The sequence below is a fragment of the Pinus tabuliformis genome, chromosome 8, assembly GCF_031772625.1.
Source record: "Pinus tabuliformis cultivar Carrire ecotype Pingquan chromosome 8, CPIR1, whole genome shotgun sequence".
Taxonomy (NCBI): domain Eukaryota; kingdom Viridiplantae; phylum Streptophyta; class Pinopsida; order Pinales; family Pinaceae; genus Pinus; species Pinus tabuliformis.
This window is the reverse complement of record NC_142294.1, coordinates 1,583,284,261-1,583,307,846: the sequence shown is the minus strand read 5'-3', so window position 1 is coordinate 1,583,307,846 and position 23,586 is coordinate 1,583,284,261. Positions and strand designations below refer to the sequence as shown.

The window sequence follows — 23,586 nt, the reverse complement described above, 5'->3', positions numbered from 1 at the left end:
TTAAACACTTGATTTGTTCTACTAATGTTTGGTTAAGGTTCTTTAAACGTAAATTTTCTTCTTCTTGTTCTAATAAACGCTCCTTGAGTTCCTTCTTTGATGCTTGAACTTCTTGACTTGTTTGAGTAGTTTTTCTTGGTGAACTCTAAGGCGTGAAATTTCTTTGTCTTTGTTGCAAATAACTTCCTCAAGCTCTTTTTGCTTCTTTGATATCGTTTTTTTGTTATCTTGAAACATCAAGTCTGAGATATTCTTAAGGTCTTCTAATGAAGATTTATTGATTTTGATTTACTTGTTATGTCTCGAAACGTGACCATCTTCCCTTTATAAAGAAACGTCAAAAATTGATTTTTTATGTTTAACATGAATGTACCCAAATCCTTAAACCAGTGTTGATCGAGTATGATGTCAGTGTTTTTTTCCGTTCTTACAACATGAAGTTGAGATATGTAGTCATAATGACATATTGTCACTTGTAGATCACTAATTTTATACTCGTTTTGGTCAAAAATATTTTTCTTTACACCAATGCTTAGCTCTGGAATTAATAGTTGATTTGCCAAGTTGATGTTGATATAATTTTTATCATTGTTTGTGCTGATGGCGACATTTACTTCTCTTCCTTGGATGCGTCCTTTTAATGTAATTACTCTATGATCTGTAACTGAAAGACCATGATAGGAAAACCTTTCTTCCTTCGTCATTTTAGAATTAAGCTCCATATTTTTTTCAATGATTCATCCCATTTGTTTTGTCGAGATGACTTAAGGTATTATATTTAAAGTTCCTTTGGACTTTGTACTTGAAGCCTCGTTTAAAAGTGTCTTTTTAATATATATATATATATATATATATATATATATATTCTTCAAAACTCTTTTAATCCAAATTCCTGTTATCCTTAATATTTCAAAACTCCCTTGTATTCTTTTTATATAATTCTACTTAAGCTTTTTTTCTTTTTGTATTTTAAAAGGAATATTTACATATTGTTTCAATTGGCTTCTTTTAAATATCTTATTGTCCTTTGTATTTATTTTTTAAATTTCTTTTTTTCTCGCTAAAAAACTAATCTATTATATACAGTAACAGGAAAGACATTACAATCATAGAGTTTCATCCCCAGAGGCCAAACCTTGGCACTCTGGACTGTAAGAGATCAAAAGAGCCACCTTCGCAGAGGTGCCATAACTAACCAAAACATCCCACGCAGGGGTTCCTTGTCCTTCAAAAAAGAGCAACCAGTTCGAACTAGATAGCCCGCTCAGGGGCAGCAGATAGCCAACAACATTTTCCCACGCAGGGGCCCCAAAAAACATGACACGAACAAGCATTAAGACCAAATAACATAAACCGAAAGCCGAAGCAAAACCTGAGTGTTGCTGGAGTGGGTAATGCTGCGCGGAAGGCCAGCTACTCCTCCGGCTCCTCTTCGACGATCGGGCACCACCCAAATTTTTCCATTTCCTCCACAGAAGGGAAGGGGTCCAGGTTGATGTCGTCCTTCTTGGACGTGGGTGCTTCCTGAGGCTGGGGAAGGCTGGGGGCCTGTTCTGCATCCTTCCCAGGCATGGCCTGGACAAATTCTGACCTTTCGCCCTGTTGCATCCCTTTGCCGCGGAGCTCTTCGCTGTCGGATTGTGCTTCCTCCAGAAAAAGTACCGAAACATGGGCATTGATACGGGGTCTGTCCATCGAGCTGCTGAAGGTAAAAATGGCTGAACCAAAGGCTGGCGAAGGAGCTGAGTCAGGGTCTGGGCTGCTAGAGTCCATGAATTGTCTGGATTGGATAGGATTGGCTGCAGTAAAGCGATGGCATCGGCAGCAACAGCAATGGGAGTGAGGATCGTCAACAGGAGGCCGAGAGGACCCTCCGCGTGCAGAGCCTCGACGGCTGAGCAATCGCTGTCGAGGCCTGACCATTTTTGCAGGAGCGCCGAGGGAAATGAGCAGAGCGGGGTGGGGAGGCGGAATTGACAAAGAGGCGAGCGGGCGGCAGGTATTGACACAGAGGCGGGATTGACACCGAGGCCCTTCAAACTTGAGATTGCATACAGTAAACAGAGGGACTGCAGGTATTGTCTCCCGGAGAGCCGAAGACCAGGCGAGGGCCTGAACAGTGAATGCCAAACGCTGAGCATGAAGCAGCTTATGCTGAGCCCCCCCATCACCTTTTTTAACCGCTGCATCGTAACCTCGATCCTCGAACGCCATAACTGCTCGTTGCAGTCGAGCCCACAGCTTGAACGGAGCAATGAATGCAAACCTGCGGTAAACCTTACCATATATTCCTTGGCGGCGATCGGGCATTGAATGCCAACCTTACACCTGAGGCAGCACATGTCTAGCATGTGGCTCCTCGTAGCTTACCGTCGTGTCACCCGCATCCGGGGTTTTATTTTTTAAATTTCATATAACTTGTTAAACTTTAATTCAACTTCACTTTAACGTAAACTCTTAATTGAAATTTTCTCCTTATGTAACCTTTCATAATAATACCCACTTTGTACTTATATATATTTTCAATAATTTTATGACTTGAACTTTTCTTTAAATACCCCTTTATAATATAATACTTCTCTTTATATATCTTTTATTTATAATATTTTTTTTTTTTGAAAAGTTACAACCCTAGTGAAACGTGGCTATTCACCTTTGGCGTATATTATAAAATATATGTTCACTTATGTACTTTTGACTCGGTTAATGTTCTCCATGTAAAAAGTAAAACTTACCATTCACATAAAGAGATTTTGTATTCTTTTTGTTTTTCTTTTACTTTTAAAATACCACGGGCAATTACCATTGGTTTCTAAAACCATGGGCTTGTAAACCACTTAATGAAGAATCAAAATAATATTATCTACTCTTCACGTAAAAAGTATAACTTACCATTCACGTAAAGAGATTTTGTATTCCTTTTGTTTTTCTTTTACTTTTAAAATACCATGGGCAATTAACATGGGTTTCTATAACCACGGGCTTGTAAACCACTTAATTAAGAATCAAGATAATATTATCTACTCTTACTTCTCTTACGTATAGTTTTAAATATATTTGGAAAGATTCCCTCTTATCTTTATTATGCACTTTTTATCAATAATTTAGAACCTTTTTTATATATATGAATGTTCTTCAAAATTTACATCAGACTATATTTATTTATTTATTTTTAAATCTTTTTTTTTTTACTTTCATTTTCTCTCCATATATATTAATTTCCAAATGCTTGATAGTGAACTGGAGAAACTCCAAACTTTGTTGATGAATTTGACGGTCAAAGACCTGGATCGGAGAACACGCCTCTGTACAACGGTTGAGCGACCAATGTAACGACCAAAAGTCATATACGCAGTGGAAATATTTAAAATACTTCATAGACAAATACATCCATTGTAGGACAGTAAATGTAAATTGTATATTATATAAAAAATTGATGTAGGATGAGTACAAATGAGAATGAGGGTCCTGTGTATATAGCCAAGTAAGTACCCTTTCACAAACAGGCATGTCTCTAAGACATGCCTTTTCATTATTAACTAACTAACCATTAGTTAAATTATTTTTATTTATTATTATATTTATATTATTATGATTATTATTTATTATCTATTTTTATTTATTTTTACATAATTTATGTTCATAACATACAACAGACTTAGTCACTCGTGGTCTGTTGGAGGGCAGCATGAGAGTGGACCAAGTGTGGATAGTGATTGGGCATTTATGGTTTGTCGGGGGACAATCTAATAGTGCTCAAGTTGGTGCAGAGGGGTATAAGAGTGATAGTTGCAGTGGCTAGGAGCACCAGATATTGAGCAACGCAGAGCAGAGTTGGCAGCAGTGCAGAGTTAGCAACAGTGAAGTTGGTACAGTGCAAAGTCAGCAGCAACGCAGAGGCTTCAGAGGGTTATCGCAGAGACTAGCAGTAGTCAGAACTCCAGCAACAGATGCATCATGCTGAACACTTGTTTAGTGATTTTGGATGCTTTTCCATTGTTGATGCAGTAGCAGCAGCAGTTGGAGAAGGTTGCAATGCAAATGCAGTATTGGCAGTGGCAGTGCTAGTAGCAGCATAGATGCAGTGTTGGTAGTGGCAATGCTAGCAGCAGCACAGATGCAAAACTTATGAGGATTGCAGTACAAATGTAGTGTTGGCAGTGGCAGGGTCAACAACGGTAAAAATGTAGCATTTGCGCAATAGTTGGTGGGAAGCGATGTTAGACATTAGCAACATAGAGGGAGATGTTACAGAGAAGGGTGATGTTTCAGCAAGTTGCATTGCTAGAGCACATTCCTCGCTAAGAGGGAGTGTTGATTTTTGGTAGCATCAAATGTGCTTTAAGCCTCAAAATTTGTAGGGAGGCTTGGACACATGTATTCCACAATACCTAGAAATCGTTTTGGGAAATTCCACCTGGAGACAATTTTATTAAAATAATTAATTGTTTTTAATGGGTGTCTAAGTCTAAACTTAGGAAATTAAAATAATTAAAGGGTATTAATCAAAATGAGGGTGAAACTTCTAGAAGAAGACGAGAATCAAGCCAAAATAATCTGAGCCATTGATTAGAATCTAATCTGGGTCGTTGGTTCTCAATGAGAAGATTATAAGAGGAGGCTTGATGGGCATTTGGAAAACACATTAGAGAGAGATCAAGTGATCGAATTTCTCAGAGAGGGCAACGCAACAGTCGCTAGAGAATTGATTGAGGAGATTTCTTGCAATGAGGGGCAGGGATAGTGTCTAGGGGAAGTTTTCCTGGATCGGAGAGTACAAGGCAAAGAGACGTCCAGAGAGTTTGACGCAGGGCCATGCAGAGCTATGTTGTGGTAGCGCAGAGCTTCAGAGGGAGATCGAAATTCTGCTGAGAAACGATCAGGGTCTAGTGCCGGAGTCGGGGTGTGAGACTGAGAGGCCTGAGAGCTGAAGTTTCCAGCCACCAAAGGATCAGAAGGAGGTGCAGTGCAGACCCAACTGCAGTGGCACAGTGACTGCGTAGGCTTGACGCAGTACTGTGCAAAGGCAGCCAAACGCTCATCTCCAATGCATATCAGTGCTGTTTCTTCTAGTGACAGGGTGAGATCATCTCACTACCCTTTTTGTCCAGTTTCTCTCTGTATCAGATAGCCAATTGGACTTCCAACAAATTATATTCAGAAAACTACTGCTTAATAATACAAACCCTAAGCTGTTGCACCAATTTTTCTGCATTGGGTTTTTCTGGGGACATTTGTCCAAAAATAAATGTGTAATGCGTTGTGTATTTATTTCTTGCTCAATTTCTTGTTTCCGCATATAATTTTAAATCGGTGAAGGTTGCAGTGTATTAGTTTTGGTATTTGCTGTAGGAAGTAGTATATAATTTATTCAGTAATTAACAAATAGAAGGAACTTAATCAGTTGTTGCAGTAGAAATTTGGGCTTCCAAATTTTCACATTGTAATGATAGGTGGTAGCCCTTTGTGCCTTATCTTGGTCTTTATTAGAGCAGCGTAGGAAGACCATAGTGAGTTGAAGTCCCTGAGTAGCTGAGGAGCAGCAGTGGGCAGATTGAGAGTTGTTCACAAACGGAGCTATGAACAACTTGACAGGAGTCTCGATGTGTTGTGCCCTTGATGGACTAAGGCACAACTAGTGAGCAGATTCTATAGTTGAGATTCAATGGCCAGATGGACTTGGAGCATTGATAGAGGTAGGAGTTGCAGATCGGTAGTCGAAGGATCGAGCAGGTACAGGGTACGATCGAGGGGAGTTGAGAGAGTCAACTACATCAACCAGATGGTCAGAGTATCTTGTTGAGGGTAAATTGGTTGTCGATGGACTGACACCAAGCCCCAGTTTTGTATTCTTGTACTAGTGGATGTATGAGGGCCATTATCCCTAGTACGGGGGCCCTACACTGTTGTATTATATGTTGATTATGTGAAAATTCGAGAATCCCACCCGAATCTACTACAACAACAATTGATTAAACTTCTCCTATTTGTTAATTACTGAAACAAATTATTTACTGCTTCCTACAACAAATATTGAAGCTAATACAACTACAACCTTCACTTAATTAATTAATTTACCCAAAACAAGAACAAAACAATAGAGAAAGATACACACAAGTGACAGTGTTTTTTGGACAAATGTCACCGAAAAAACCCAATACGGGAAAACTAGTGCAGCAACCCTGAGGGTTTTTATTATTATGCAGTAGTTTTTTGGATACAACTCTCGATGCCCCCCCGAAAATCTAGTTACAGAGAAATAAACTGGTAGAAGAAATTTGTGAGATTACCTCACTCTACTCGGCAAGTTCCAACAACTAAACCAACATGTCCTCGACTATTTCTGCGTTGCCTCTGCGTGGACCCAATTGGGGAGAGTTTCTCTGCCTAAAATTCTTTGGACAAACATCTCCCAGTCCTCGGAGACTGCATTCAGAGCAATCCTTACCATGAACTCTGGATCCGGTGTAGCCCCCATGTAAGTAAGTTGCTCGTGAATTCCCCGCAACCTGAGAAGGAACAGATATATCTCCTCTCCTTTCTGCATCTAATATGACCTCAGTTGATTCTCCACTAACATCTTCTGCTGCACGGAAGAGCCCTAGTACAAGGTGGTCAGGGTCTCCCACATTTCTCTTGTTGTGTTCTTCTCAGTAATATGTGGTATGACATCATCTTGACCCCGTCTAGGATCATGCATTTGCCTTTGCCTGGGCCTCCTCATATTTCTCATTAGCATCAGGGTCAACTGGCACAACTACTATTTTCAAGGCATAGTCCTTGATGCGATGTTTATTTAGGATTTCCAGGATTTTGGCCTTCCAAATGACAAAATTGGAAGCCCCGCCCAATCTGTCCCGATCCCTCAATTTGTTTACTGCCATCTCTGCTCCTCTTCTAGACTCCTTTCGAGTCTCGACTTCCCTCTTGAAAATCCTCCTGCCATCTCTGCTCCTCTTCTAGACTCCCTCCGAGTCTCGACTTCCCTCCTGAAAATCCTCCTGCCATCTCTGCTCCTCTTCTAGACTCCCTCTGAGTCTCGAATTCCCTCCTGAAAATCCTCTTGTCATCTCTACTCCTCTTCTAGACTCCCTCTGAGTCTCGACTTCCCTCCTGAAAATCCTCCTGCCATCTCTGCTCCTCTTCTAGACTCCCTCTTAGTCTCGACTTCCCTCCTGAAAATCCTCTTGCCATCTCTGCTCCTCTTCTAGACTCCCTCTAAGTCTCGACTTCCCTCCTGAAATCCTCCTTCCATCTGTCGAATCACTCCTCTCCAATCCCCCTTTGCTGCTGCAACTCGGATCTAGATTTCTTAGCTAGAAATCCGTCGAGGTAGTGCTTCCCTCTACCTTGGTTCCGTCTTCTTAGATACAATTCTGTACTGATAGAACTAGTGTCCCACCAGCTCCTCAAATCACGATCTACACAGCTCCCTTAGCCCCGACAACTAAAGAATTTGAGCCCTTTAGGCTCTGCGTAATCACGTTATAGGTTGAATCTGCTCCTCTCAGCCAACTGCATCAATCCTTCGTCGCTGAGAAGGATGACGTGGTTCTGCATGAGGCTGTTCTGCCCCTCTCTTCCTCTGTGATAGCCCTTCTCTTGGCTTAGAATGCTGACGCATGCTCTGCATGAGCCTCTTCATCACCTTCTTTGCACTATGTCACTCCTCTTGCCTCTTCAGCTCTGGAACAATGTTGTCTCTCGGGACAACTGCTTCTCTACTACAAATTCTCATATTTCTTCGGCTGGTGTCTTCAGTCCTCTTTGATCTACAATTGCTCTGATACCATGCGAAAATTCTTGAATCTAACACATCAGAAATCCCTACTGCAATTTCTAGTTTACTATCTCCTACTTGTTCTTTACATTAACAAGTTATTTAATTGCATAAATAACGAAGTAAACATAATTGCAACCTTCACAAATATACAGATCAACAACTGAAATAAACTAAGACAACAAGGGACACCGTTATTTTTGGACAATCATCCCCAGAAAAACCCAATCTAGGAAAACCGATGCAGCATATATGAGGGTTTTATTATTAAGCAGATTTCTGAATACAACTAGGGTGTCAGAAATGGCTCACCCTTAAGAGAATATCCTTGGCAGTAGTACCTCTATCCGGAGAAAGATATTCCAGCAAATCAACAACCAGATGATCAACCCCACAGTGACTCTGACTGTTCTTTGTGCTGGACAACAAAAGCTTCTCCAAGCACTCGTCTGGAATTGCGCCACCCTCTCTGGAACTGCGTGACCCTTTCCCGGTTGATCTGCTCTCAGTCTGCCCCACAGAACGTCCTCAGCGCAGCCTCTTCAGCCCAACATCAACCTCTACAATCCTCTGCACTGTCTGCGTCAGCCTTTGCGGCTTTCTACGCCAACCTCGGCGTCCTCTGCATCTACCTCTACTGCTTCTGCGTCCTCTATGTTGGCCTCGTTAGCCTCTGCGTCAGCCCTCCTAAGTTCTGTGCTGCCTCTTCCAGCACTTTGTTGTCTCTCTGATATGTATTCTTGAGCCTTGGATCGAAATCCCTTGCTGAATGGCCCCTCACTACCACTGATCTCTAACTCGATTTCCTTAGCAAATCCAGCCCCAGAAAATTGAATTCTTGATCTCTCTTGGTGTGTCTCCAATTGACCCTCAAGCCTCCTCTTATACTTTTCCTGTTGACGATTCAAAGATCGAGATTAATGTTGATTTCGGGTAGCATCGGATGTGCTCTAGACACAAAAATTGGTGAAGAGGCTAAAGCACATGAGATATCCAATACTCAGAAATGGTTTGGGCAGAATCTAACCAGTTTGGGAGATATTAAAATAATTAATATTTTTAATGGAGTCCCTAAGTCTAAACTTAGGGAAAATAAAATATTAATGTGAATTAATATAAAACTGAATTAGAATGGTCCAAAAGTCATGGATCAAGCCAGATCTAATCTTAGTCGTTGATTAGGGACTTAATCTAGGTGTTGATTTGTCAATGAGAAAAGTATAAGAGGAGGCTTGAGGGTCACTTAGAGAAGACATCGAGTTGATCAAGAATTCGATTTTCTGGGGGAGGGCTTGCTGAGGAAATCGAAGGAGTGATCAGAGTTGCAGCTGAGGGGCAGTGAATGCAGTAGCAGAGAGGCAGAGATAGTACCGGGAGCAACAGCGCAGAAGCCGGGAGAGGGTTGACGCAGAGCCAGCAAGAGGCCACACAGAAGCATCCAAAGGCCATGTTGAGCCTCAAACCTGCACCTTCCTATACACCCTCTCAGCCTTCTTTTTCCACTTACTTCATCCACTAAGCTGTTAAATCATTGCATTATAGTCTAAAAAGAGCTTCTGACATGGTTTTCTAACTATGCTTATGACTGTTGTTTAGTTTAGATTTTTGTTCAGGCAGGCACAGGTTTCCGTAGCCAGCACAGGATTCTGCAGCCATTTTGTTAACGACTATGCTACAGGTGTCCTATGAAGAAACGAGCCACATGGGCAAGCTACAGGTGACAGGTACATAGAACGTGTCCCTTCAGATCAGCCAAATCATCCATAAAAGGTCACGGTCAACAAGGGTCAAAGGCAAAGCCAACCAAGGAATTTAGCGGTGGCACGTCTCTGTTTTGAGCACGTGAAAGTTTATGTGGCACAGTCCTCAGCTCACGGAGACATCGGCACACCTGGAGATCAACCCCGTAACCTGAATCCAACAGCTACCACTCCGAAGATTTAATGGACATGATGACCGTTACGCTAGATCTCGGCTGAGGAGATCTACGTGTCTCTGGCAACGCAGTTAACAGCATAGGACTTAGTTAGTTAGTTACAACACTTTTTCATTATAAATAACGCGTTGATAAACGCTGTGTAGGAGCTTTTGGAGATGTAATTTTTGAACTGTTGTTATTATCACCCCACTGCACTCTGTTTTATATATTTTGTTGTTGCTTTAATACATGAGAAGACTACTTTCCTGAGCTCGTTTTTGTGACTGTTCGTTGACTGGCTGAGGTGGCAGAGGGCCCCTGTGCACTAAAGCCCTGTATAGTTTTCATTTGATTTTATTATGTTTCTGTTTTCATAATCATTAGCTTGTATATAACATGCTGTTTTGATGTTTTTAATTCACTGCTGTTTACATTTTCATTTATGTTTTCTTATAGCTGTCAGCTGATCAATGCTTTTCTACAGGTTTTCTTAGGCAGCCCGAGCAAATTTTCATCTTTTTGATAACTACTGACATATGAGATCATCTTGTCCTTCCTGCTAATTTTCATTTTCTGAAGTTTAATTCCAGCACTGTCCTTTTTCAAATTGTGTTTTGCTTATTTATTTTTCTGCTACTTAGACATCATACTACTCATTTGTTTATGGTTTCTTTCTATAGTCAAGTGACTCTATTAGTAAGGAATCAGAATATTACTTATTGTAGTGTGATTTAGTTATCATATTGCTTAACTTATTCATGATTGCTTCCCATAAGGTAGATTGAGCTGAAGGGTAAAGGATCAGAAGAGTTGAAGTAGTGTGATTAGTTTCCTTTATGCAATTTAATTTCTTGCAATTTAGATATCATATTGCTTAACTTGTTCATGATTGCTTCCCATAAGGTAGATTGAGCTAAAGGGTAAAGGATCAGAAGAGTTGAAGTAGTGTGATTAGTTTCCTTTATGCAATTTAATTTCTTGCCATTTAGATATCATATTGCTTAACTTGTTCATGATTGCTTCCCACAAGGTAGATTGAGCTGAAGGGTAAAGGATCAGAAGAGTTGAAGTAGTGTGAATTAGTTGCTTTGCTTTTAGTTTTTGAGTTGCTTTAAGTTCAGTTTTTACTTTCTTTTTCATACAGCAGCAAGGATACTGGGCCATTGTCATTAGTTCACTGTTTGATACATTTACTTCCTCTTAAGAATTGATTTCATTACAGTTGTTTTAAAGCTTTCTTTTTGAACACTTTTAAGTTTGGGAAAATCACTGTAGAAATCACCATTACCATCCATACTTAACTTTCATTTTCGCCATCACACATTAGGGAAAGATAAATCCAAAAACAAACTAAAAAAAACTCAAAAACGACAAAAGACTAAGGAAATGGTTATCTTGTACATATAGTACACTTCACTTCGTCAGTTTACGAATCCCGGATTGACATTTTAAATAGCAATTTAGAACACACTAAATTGACCAAACAAGCCACGCAAAGGCAGCCAGGTGCTGCGCAGAGCCTGAGGAGGGCCAGCGTGGGAGACGTAGAGGCTCTAGAGGTTGACGCAGAGCCTAGAGAGACTAACGTTGGGCCAAAGAAGCTGACGCTGGGTAGACACTGAGCCAGAGAGGCTGACGCAGACCCTAGAGGTTGACATTGGGAGATTTCGTGGGGCAGATTGGGGCTGATATCTGTCTTCAACTGAGAGGTACTACTGCCAAGGGAATTCTTTGTTGGGTGAGCCATTTTTGGCACCTAGATTGTATTCTGACATTGCTTAGTAATAAAACCCTTAGATAGCTACACTGGTTTTCCCGCATTGGGTTTTTCCTGGGACAATAGTCCAAAAATAACAGTGTCACTTGTGTGCTTGTTTTTCCTTCAGTTGATGATCTGTATGTGCTGAGACTGTACTTGTATTTATTTTCAGTATTTACATGGTAAATAACTTGTTAATTAATAGAAAAAGTAGGAAGAAATAAATAAGAAAGTACAGGAAGGATTTCTAATAGTTAGACTTAGGAATTCCAACATGGTATCAGAGCGTGGTTGCAGATCACAAGATAACTGAGGGCATCATCCAAGCAGAGCAAAAACAGTTGTCTCGAGCAACAGAAGTTGTTCCTAGCGGAAAAGCAGCAAGGAAGGGGTGACGCAGTGCCTGCATCATCAGTTCGAGCCGGGAAGAGGATCAGCGCAGTGGCAGAGAGGAGCAGACTTGACCTACGCAGTGCCCGGTCATCTTTCTTAGTGAGGAAGGATTGACGCCCGTGGCTAGGAGGTGCGGATTTTGCTGGTGTTGGGATTGCGCAGAGCCTAGAGGCTCTAACCTTCAGTTTGTTGGGGCATAGGAGGCTGTGGGTAAGTTGTGGAGTGAAGCTGGTGGGGTACTGTGGTCAGAACAATACCTAACAGGGCAAGAACAAGGAGGAGGGAGTTGCTGAGGATTTCTAGCCAAGAAATCCAGATCACTGGTGTAGTTGCACTAACAATCGAAGTGTGGGCATCTCGATATTGGCAGAGGGGTTTCCAGGAGGGAAATCGAGGCTCAGATGGAGTCACACCGAGAACTTTTAGGAGAGACTCGGAAGAGTCGAAAGAGGAGCAATGAAATGGCAGTGAACAGGGTAAGAGATCAGGACAGACTGGACAGAGCCTCAAACTTCGTAGTCTGGAAGGCCAGGATCTTGTCTGTTCTAGACAGGAATCATCTCAAGCACTTCGCCTTGAACATGATAGCGATCCCAATTGACCCAGATGAGAACGAAAAGTACCAGGAGGCAATGGCGAGGGCCAAGAGCATCATCCTTGACGAGGTCAAGGACCATGTAGTACCACATATTGCCGAAAAGGACACGGAAAATGCGATGTGGGAGGCCCTGACGAAATTGTATCAGCATACTTCTGTGCAAAGGAAGATGCTACTAGAAAATCAGCGGCGGTCATACCAGATGCAGAAGGGAGAACAGATAGACACCTTCCTCGGTCGATTGAAGGAGATCCGGGATCAGCTGACTTCCATAGGGGCCACGCCGGATGAGGAGATGATGGTGAGGACCGCATTGAACACAATCTCAGAGGATTGGGAGGTATTTGTCCAGAGCATATTGGGCAAGTTGACCCTTCCAGATTGGGAGGAACTGTGGGCGACTCTTCTTCAAGAAGAGATCAAAAGGCTAACCAAGGCGGGAAGCAGCGATAAGGGGGTCAGAATCAAGAAGTAGGAAGAGGAGGATGCTGCCCTAACATCTGAGGGAAAGCAGAAAAAATGGAAGAAAAAGGACCTCTCCAAGGTCAAATGCTTCCACTGTGGGGAACTGGGTCACTATGCGAGCCAGTGTCCGAGGAAGAAGATCAAGGGAGAGGCTTCTGAGACCAAGGCTGTGCCAGCAAGGGCGGAGAAAGAAGTGGAGACAGATGATGATTGTGCCATGAGTGCTCATGCACCTCGAGAGAAGAGGTGGGGAGACATCAAGCTGCAGTCAAACTGACTATAGGCGATGAGGGGCAGGATCCTCGAGGTACTCAACCTCTTGGATTATACCTTTGCTACGGGAGCCCTGAAGAGGAGTAGCAGGAATGGTGGATGTCGGTAGAGACAGATGCGAATGGAGCGACAGTATAGGAGTCCCAGGACAGCGTGCGGCAGCAATGCAAGATGCACAGAGTTGTTGCAGCAGCGCAGAGGTCAAAGGGGGAGCACTTGTCAGTGACAAAGGGAGCTTCAGCATCGGGAGTGTTTCTAGCCTGACGGAGATGTCAAAGTTGGGAGATCAGTTACTTACTTCTCAATAACTGAGTTGCAATGCAGCAATTAGCAGTGGCAATGCTATGGGCAACACAATGCAGTGGTGGCAGTGGCAGGGCCATGGGCAGCAGCACGGATGCAGAGGGAGCTGCCGTACAGATGCAGCAGTGGCAGGGCCATGGGTAGCAGTACATGATGCAGCAGTGCAGAGGATGCTGGGTAGCAGGCCTAGCATCAGCACAGGGACCGATGTCGGATGATCAGGGTGATGCTAAGTGAGGAGTATTACTAGAGCACAGTCCTTGCTAAGAGAGAGTGTTGATTTGGGGTAACATCGGATGTGCTCTAGCCACGAAAATTGGTGGAGAGGCTAAAGCACATGAGATCTCCAATACCCAGAAATGGTTTGGGCAGAATCTAAGTAGTTTGGGAGATATTAAAATAATTAATATTTTTAATGGAGTCCTTAAGTCTAAACTTAGGGAAAATAAAATATTAATGTGAATTAATATAAAACTGAGCTAGAATGGTCCAAAAGTCATGGATCAAGCCAGATATAATCTTAGCCGTTGATTAGGGACTTGATCTCGGCCGTTGAATTGTCAATGAGAAAAGTATAAGAGGAGGCTTGAAGATCACTTGGAGAACACACCGAGTTGATCAAGAATTCGATTTTCTAGGGCAAGGCTTGCTGAGGAAATTGAAGGAGTGATCAGAGTTGTAGTTGAGGGGCAGTGAATGCAATAGAAGAGAGGCAGAGATAGTACTGAGAGCGTCAGCACAAAAGCTGGGAGAGGGTTGACGTAGAGCCAGCTAGAGGCCACGCAGAAGCAACCAGAGGCCACGCAGAGGTAGCCAGGAGCTGCACAGAGCCGGAGGAGGGCCAGCGTGGGAGACGCAGAGGCTCCAGTGGCTAACACAGAGCCCATAGAGACTGACGTTGGGCGAGAGAAGCTGAATCTGGGCAGACACTGAGCCAGAGAGGCTGATGCAGACCCTAGAGGTTGACAGTGGGAGGTTTTGTGGGGCAGATTGGGGCTGATATTTGTCTCCAATTAAGAGGTACTATTGCTGAGCGCATTCTCTGTTGGGTGAGCCATTTTTGGAACCAGATTGTATTCTGAAACTACTTAATAATAAAACCCTCAGATAGCTACACCGATTTTCCTGCATTGGTTTTTTCCGGGGACATTAGTCCAAAAATAACGAGGTCACTTGTGTGCTTTTTTTCCTTCAATTGATGATCTGTATGTGTTGAGACTGTACTTTTATTTATTTTTTGTATTTACATGGTAAATAACTTGTTAATTAATAGAACAAGTAGGAAGAAATAAATCAGAAAGTACAAGAATGATTTCTAACAGTTAGACTTAGGAATTCCAACAATTAAGTCCCTAATCAATGGCTAAGATTAGATTTGGCTTGATCCTCATCTCTTAGAACTTTCTCACACATTTTATATTAATACACATTAATATTTTAATTTTCCTAAGTTTAGACTTAGGAACCCCATTAAAAATATTAATTATTTTAATATCTCTTCATTCGAGTGGAATTTCTCCAAACGATTTTTGGGTCTTGGAGATCTCATGTGCCTTAGCCTCTCCACTAGTTTTCATGGCTAGAGCACATCCGATGCTACCAAAAATCAACACCAAGTTGGAGTTTGACCCTAGTTGCCAAATTTAACACTCCCTCTCAACTAGGAAGAACTCCATCTGCCAAACCATCTGACAATCTGTACCATCACTGTCATCCCTGCTCTATTGAACTGTGAAGAAATAATGAAGAAGAAATGATCGAGAGTGTGTCATACCACTCTCCATTGACCCGAAGTCAGTCTCCAATGATCGAGAGTGTATCATACCACTCTCCACTGACCCAAAGTCAGTATCCATTGATCCTAGATCAATATCAAACATCCTAGCATAGGGAGTACGGTAGTACACAATGCGTCCATCGGTAGTACTATGGTCCCTATCCTCATTTCCCTACTCATTGGCCAGATAAGAGATACTTCCCATGAGTCCTGGACTACATGGGTAGGATGTATCGGCAGGAGAAGGTCAACCTCTCATCCTGCTCATATGCCATAAGAGAAGGTGAACCACTCATCCTATGCATATCTCAACCATCATGGGGTATCACAAGGGAAGGTGAACCACTCACCCTGTACACAACACACCACTAGGGGAATGTGAACCACTCACCTTGTACACAACGCACCACTAAGGGAAGGTGAACCACTCACCCTGTACACAACGCACCACTAAGGGAAGGTGAACCACTCACCCTATGGTCGCTCATCGCTCCAAGAAGTACCCCAAGCCCCTCGAAGCTCTCAGAGCTCAATATCCAACTCAAACGGGACCCTCATAAGAGGGTCTCTCCACGACTCCATATCGTTCAAGGAAGGTTAAGAATTTGACCTTCCCCAGGGGCTTCATAAGAATATCTGCGCCCTGATCATTAGTCCCAATATGACAGAGCCTTATTGCTCCCCATTGTACCATATCTCGAATAAAGTGGTACCTAATATCAATATGCTTGGAGCAGTCATGAAACACGGGATTCTTAGAAAAACGAGTCCCACTTTGGTTATTGCAATAGATCACGGTGGTATCCAACACATGTCCAAACAACTCACTAAAGAGCTTCCTCAACCAAACAACTTCACAGGAGGCCATACTACCAGAAATATATTCAGCCTCAGCAGTGTTCAAAGCAACTAATTTCTGCTTCCTACTCATCCAGGATATCGAAGCAAAACCTAGTGAGAAGCAACATCCCGATGTGCTCTTACGATCCACCACACTGCCAACCCAGTGAACATCAGAATAACCATGGAGCCTCACATTCCCGACAATGTATCTCAATCCATAGGTGATTGTGCCTCGAAGATATCTCAGAAGATCCTTGGAAGCAATCCAATGTATGTGATGAGGCTCGACCATAAATTGACTCAATGTATTCACTACAAAGCATATGTCCGGACGAGAGTTCACCAAGAACATCAAGGCCCCCATGAGTTGACGATACTTAGAAGGATTTCCCAAATCGGGCCCAACAACACTTCCGCATAACTTCTTGAAGTTAAGTTCCATTGGAGTAGTCATGGACTTGCAGTCCACCATCCCAAATCTTTCAAGTAGCTTCACAATGTATTTTCCTTGAGAAAGGAAAATCTAACCTGCCTTTTGCTAGCCCTCCAACACTAGGAAATAATGCATCAGTCCTAGGTCCTTCATTTCAAACTTGGAAGCCAACTCCCTCTTGCATTGATGAATGAGAGGGTCTGCACCTGTCGAAAAGAGATCGTCCACATAAAGTACCAAGATGAGAGGTCTGTCATTCTCGACCTTAAATAAAGGTTTGGATCATCCTCACTTCTTGTAAAACCCAGCTTCATCAGATAGTTGTCGATCCTCTCATACCGAGCTTTGGGAGCTTGCTTCAACCCATAGAGGGATTTCTTCAACCTGCTTACATCTGTCTGACGATCTTGAACTTCGAACCCCTCGAGTTGTTCTACATAGACTTCCTCCTTAATTGAACCATGCAAGAAGGTAGTTTTGACATGCATCTAGTGTAGGTTCCATCCTTGCGAGGCAACATGGCTATAATCGAATGGATGGTGGTATATCGGGCAATTGGTGCAAATTTCTCATCGTAATCCACACCTTCCTTTTGAAAGAAGCCTCGAGCAACACACCTGGCCTTGAACTTTTCAGCACTTCCATCAGCTCCATGCTTGATCTTGTAGAGCCATTTTGAGGTGACAACGGATTTGTCCTTGGGTCTAGCGACTACATCCCAGACATCATTTTTCATAATCGACTCATACTCTTCGTTCATAGAATCCTTCCAAATTTGGTGCTTCATAGCTTCTTCAAATGTGCAAGGCTCGGATTGAACAATGGTGCTCATGGCAGCTAAGTACCCTTGGTACCTATTCAGTTTCTTACTTTCATGAAATGTCCCCCTTGGTGCAATATTATTCTCGACATCTTCGAGAGTTTCCCTAAGCCATGATGGTCTCCTCTTTGAGGAGGAGGGCTTATGAGGAGGTCGATCAATGGGATCCATTGGTCCTTCAACGTCGAGCATCGGCTCATCCTTCTGTTCTCCCTGCTTTCCTATATTTTCTTCTTTGTCCTTCCTTGGAATAGGAAGGTTACTAATCTTCCCAAGGGCAACGTCTTCATCAAAGGTGACATCATGACTTATCTCCACTTCCCTTTGACTAGGCACATAGATTCTATATCCCTTAGAAGTTTCACTGTAGCCCACAAATGTTCCTTTCTTCCCAGATGGATCCAATTTGCTTCTCTTTTCTTTCGGCACATGAAAATACACGGGGTTACCAAAAATTCTAAAAGGAGAAACATAAGGTTTCTTACTGGTGAAAATTTCTTCGGGAATTTTGGAGTCTAACGCTTGATGAGGACATCTATTTTGAATGGACACGATAGTGTTCACAACTTTTGCCCATAAGAACTTCGGAAGGCTTTAATCATGAAGCATGGCACGAGTGGCTTCTATAATGGAACGATTTTTTCTTTCAGTAACTCCATTTTGCTTGAGAGTATATGCGGTAATAGTCTCCCTCTTAATGCCAACATCTTTACAATAGTCATTGAACTCATTTGATTCATATTCGGTTCCATTATCGGTCCTCAATATTTTGATCTTCTTCCCTATTTGATTTTCGACCAAGGCTTTGAAAAAACGAAACCATGTGAGCACTTCATCCTTCTTCTTCAAGAAATAAATCCAAGTTTTACGAGAGAAGTCATCCACAAAGATAGCATAATATAAATATCATCCCAATGATGTAACGGGCATCATACCAGATAGATCAGAATGAACCAATTGCAAAATGTCGGTAGTCTTGCTATCACTTGAGGGGAATGGTCCCCTTGTATGTTTTCCTTTGGCACATCCCTGACAAACACCTTCATGTTCTACTTTAAATTCGGGCATACCTGTCACCATCTTCCTTACATCGGGTAGAGCCTTATAATGAAGATGAGAAAACCTCCGGTGCCATAATTTGGATTGAAGAGATGTGTCACAAGACATAGCTCCTAGTGGACTTCCTCCAACTTGATATAAGTTGTCAACCCTGAATCAAAGAGTAAATGATTTTTTGAAATTTCTTTTCCAAACACGTACCTTTCCATCAATGAATGCCACCTTGAATCCTTTGTCTTCCATCGCCGAGATAGATACCAGGTTCTTCTTTAGATCAGGTACATATAGTACTTCTTGTAGATGAATGGTGTTATCTTGATTTAATTGAAGAGTAACATTTCCAACTCCTTTCATGGGATAGTTGGCATTGTCTCCAAGAATGATTTCCAAATTTGTATCATTTTCTATCATATTTGAAAGAGCTTCCTGGCACCACTATCAATCAACCAATTTCCCAAGGTATCTGGAGGAGAGGTAGTAGAGAGGGCAGATATAAGAAAAAAAATATTTGCTTGTTACCTACAACATTAGATTCATCATACCTAGAGTTTCTTGATATTTTGGGAGGCCGACCATTTCCATGTTGAGTAGCGGGAGCATTCCTTTTTCCTTTGTTGTTGAATCTGCCATTCCTTTGATTGTTGTTGCCCCTGTAATTGTTGTGGTTGTTGTTGTCATCATCATGAGGGGTATCCCTTCTATTAGGACACCCTAGCATAGTGGCCAAACCTGTTACAAATGAAGCATCTTCTGTTCCTTCCATCTTTGAATCCCGGTCTTCCTTGACATTGATTCTTTGATCCTACATTGTTATTCTTTTTAGCATGAGCGGAGAATGCAATAGGATCATTCCTATTTGAAGGCATGTCTCTCTCCATCATCCTTGTCTCTTCTTGAGTGCATCTAGTCAACAATTCATCAAAACTTGGAATCCTGTCATTGTTGAGGATAGTAGTGTTGAACACATGCCATTCACGAGGGAGACCTCCAAGGGCAATGAGAGTGAGCTTCCTATCAGCAATAACTCTTCCAATTGAAAGAAGATCATTTTTTATCTCGATAATCCTCATCAAGTAGGATTGGATATCTTCACCTCTTCCCTTCTTTATGTCCTTCAACTTGTTCTTGAGGAAGAGAACTGGGTTTGCATTGCTAACTTTGAACATGCCAACCAACCTGTCATACATTTCCTTAGATGTGTTCAAATCGGAAATGTATGCAACCAAATGCTTGTTAATAGAATCCCTGATGATCTTCTTTGCTTTGACTTCACCTTTCTTGTACTTTGTCTTAGCAGCAACCAGTGCATTTGAAGGAGGTTCAGTAATCTTTCCCTACACATAGTCCATAACACTCTTCCAAAGTCAAATCAAGAGACATCTTCCATGCATGATAATCAAACTTATCATTGAGCTTGTCATCAGGCTTGAAGTAAGATGCGGAGGCCATTGACTCTTGTCCTTGTCCAACAAATCTCAGTGATTTCTCTTTTCACTCTTGCTTGGGCTTTGTCTTCACCTCAGCTCTGATACCATGTTAATTTTAGATAACAATGGTATGTTCTATGCTTAAGAGCAATTTACTTCAATTTTTCTTATTAGCCCAATATCAATTTCCATATTAGCAATCACATTAACCTAATAGTATAGGCAGATAGAACACAAATAAAACATAGAAGACAAGCCAAGACAAGAGGACACAATTTTTGGCGGATGCCAGGGAAAAACCCCAATGTGGGGAAACCCTTTGATCAAATCTTCTCATTATTCTTCAAAAGTTCAGCAGAAAGAGAGATTACAATATACAAAATTCACTTGCCCAAACACAGTCAAATCTGTCCAGTCAAACTGCAGTCAACAGGATGCCCTAACCAGAAAGTCAACACTGGTCAACTTAGCAGAAATCTTCTTCCGTATCAGCTCGGTCAAACCCAGTCAACTTGGCCTCCAAGAACAGTCCGAATTAGCCCAAAACAGTCCCGAAAATATCAGTCAAACTTGGTCAACGCAAAGTCAAACCTGCGGTCAATGCTGGTCAAACAGTTCAAAATGCCTCGATTTATGTGCCCAGAAATGCCGCCTGCCCAATCAGAATTTCTCCAAGAAAAATCACAGTCAAATAATGTCAACTGCTGTCTGGTCAACGCTGGTCAACCCTTCTGCAATATGGTCAACCTAAGTTGCAGGAAACGTGGCCCTAGGGGGCGTTTCGCCAGGGGAAACGAAACGAAACGCGTTTCCCCGTAGCGTACGGCCTAGAAACGCGTTTCCGGCCGTACGGCCATGTTTCCCGAAACGGAAACGTGGCCGTACGGCCGGAAACGCGTTTCTAGGCCGTACGGGCCACGTTTCCCCCAAAAAAACATTTGTTTTTTAATTTTTTTTTTTCTAATGTAGATCTCTTACATTTGTTTGCCCTAGTGTTGATATGCAGTTCATGGTAATGTTAAATTCTTAAAGTAAAGGTGATATTCTCCTTTATTTTTCATTTTCATCCTTTTACTTAAATTTTTAACATTACCATGAAATGACTCAGGATGTTTGAGAGTGGTTTCGCCGTCATTGGATTTCATATGGAGAAAGTAGAATTTTAGATCTTACTCAAAATCCAGCAGACTTATCTATTTTTCAGGATTTCAGGATTGGGGGGATTTCAATGTTTCCATTGGATTTTATCATGTACTAGGGTATGGAACTTGTATTTAATCGAGAGAACAAAGCCCTCTATGCAGGGGAGACTCCCAATAATCAAGAGAATGTAGGGTACTAGGGTATGAAACTTGTATTTAATCAAGAGCACTAAGGTCATTCGACTATGTAGGAGGAGACTCCCAATCAACCACGAGACAAAAAATTAGAAATTTCTCGTGGCTGATTTTGGATATTTCTATTTTCATTATGTGATTATTCATGAGTAAATGTGATGTAAATTTATATACTTATAGTCTATGCATTGACAATTGACAATTTTATCATAATGTAATAAATTAGAATGTATCATATATGCTTTATGATTGCACATATTTCTTAAATTCCTAATATATATATATATATATATATATATATATTCGCGTTTCCCCGTTTCCAAAATTTGGGGAGGTCACGTTTCGTATCGCTTCCCGTTTCGGAAACTCGTACCCGTTTCCTTGTTTCGTGCAACCTTGTGGTCAATGTATAAAACAGAAAATCACACTGTCCTTCGCACGTGTGGAGAGAGTTTTCCTAGAGATCCGTACACCGAATCAGATGAGAGGGAGAGATGTGTGAGTGATGACGAATGTCCAAATGAGGTAGATGCTCCTTCTATTTATATGCGACGTTGAAGATGAAAAGACATGACTTTTGGGCTTCTGAACCAACATTATTTTGCTGGCTGACCTTGACAATTTGTCCATGAAAGAATTAAATTCACAATTTCATTTGTACATGTCAGAATGAGATGATCTTTAGATCAATCCTACACCTCTCGGAAAGAGGAATCCAACAAAAATATCAGTTTCATCATATGAGCTGTCCAAGGTGGAGTTTGGCCCTAGTTGCCAAATTTAACAAAAATGCATCAACCAAATGACATTGGGAGCTTCAGTTAACATCAGGAGTTAAATTTTAACTTACAGATTATATTAAGGAGCCAAATGCATCCCTAATAAAAAATTTCAATAAACTAGTTTTACTGTTTGCAATATCGATATGATAAAGAAAGATAATCGTGAAATAAGAGAATAAAATGTTTGTTCTTCTATCGATGGATAAGATGCTCTTCGAAGAAGCATTCAAAACTAAGGTTGGGACCTGCTCACCATCTTCCTTTCTTGTATTATATTTAGGGTCAACTTTTTCTGTTGAGAATAGTTTTCTTTTAAATGAAAGGTTAGATATTCACAATTCTTTTATTGTATGTGAAACAACATTTGAAGAGCCTTTGAGGCTTCATACTTAGCCTGTATTTATTATCGTTCATTTTTGTTTTGCATTTAGGTTCGGCAACCCAGGTTTCAGGGTGAGAACTTGAAGAAGAATATGGTGTTATATGAACGAGTTTCTGCTTTAGCTAAGAAGCATGGGTGCACGCCTGCACAACTGGCCCTCGCATGGGTACTTCATCAAGGAAATGATGTTGCTCCAATTCCAGGTAATATTTACAAACTCAATATTGATATTGGAAGTCCAGTTCGTTTTGGACTTTGAAGGAGTCTACATCTCCACACGAGTTTGCCTAAATGAGAGAGATGTGATTTTTGGCTGATGTGCAGGAACAACCAAAGTGAAAAATTTTGATGAAAATATTGCATCTTTGGAGATTAGTTTATCCCAGGGAGAACTGAGTGAGATTGCTGCAGCTGTTCCTGAAAACGAGGTTGCAGGAATGAGGGCTGCTGATCCTAATTATCAAATGACATGGAAGTTCGCCAATACACCCCAACCAAAGCAGACTTGATGGTTGCAAGGGAAAATTCTGTGCTCGGCTGTTGTACCCTTTTCTCTAAGATTTGAGACTTAAACTGCATTGAGGGATGCCATACATGGCCCTATGACTAAATAGATAATATGTTATGCAGAGTTCTTCTGGCATGACTATGATGTGGGACAAGGGAATTAGAGATATAGTTGCATTAATATCTGTGTGATTTAAATAGTATTTTTCCATGCTTGTCATATTTTAAATCACTTTTTCCAAAACCTCTAACTTGTATGAGCCAGACGTGAGGCTATTTTTCAACCAAAAAAAAGAAAAACAATTTTCTAAATTAGGAAAAAAGGAAAAAATTATGTGATCGAACTAACTTCTCTTTTAATTAAGAACGTTTATTATTTCGACATCATTTGAAAGGAGTCAACACGCCAAAATTCTTTGATTAATGAGGTAATGGAGACTCCAATGGTCTAAAACAGAGCAAATCTGAATGTTTATATCAATGGAATATGAATATGTGATCCATACAGTAATTCAAGCAAACAATCATGAGCATTAGTTCATTCTCACCCTCGTGGAAGGCATAGTTAAGCTAATAATCTCATTCATATAACAGCATATAAATTTTCTTAAGGTAAAGGGGCTTTGAGATGGGTCAACTTCAATCCTTTGTGATTCTTTTGGAAGCAATTCGTGCCTCTTAAATCGAACCTTGTGTTATTAACTTGTTATTATATGGTTTAAGATCTTGT

General features: G+C 41.4%; 1 protein-coding gene across 1 annotated transcript in view; it reads left to right on the top strand.

The window, feature by feature from the left end:
- LOC149242106 (putative aldo-keto reductase 1) overlaps positions 1 to 23,243 on the top strand; it is a 430,501-nt gene extending 407,258 nt beyond the window's left edge. Inside the window, exons 6-7 of the mRNA XM_089374178.1 lie at positions 22,399 to 22,552; positions 22,674 to 23,243. Of these exons, the coding sequence (XP_089230304.1) occupies positions 22,399 to 22,552; positions 22,674 to 22,858 (339 nt within the window). The 3' untranslated portion in view covers positions 22,859 to 23,243. The remainder of the gene's footprint in view (positions 1 to 22,398; positions 22,553 to 22,673) is intronic.
- Positions 23,244 to 23,586: the final 343 nt, after the last annotated feature.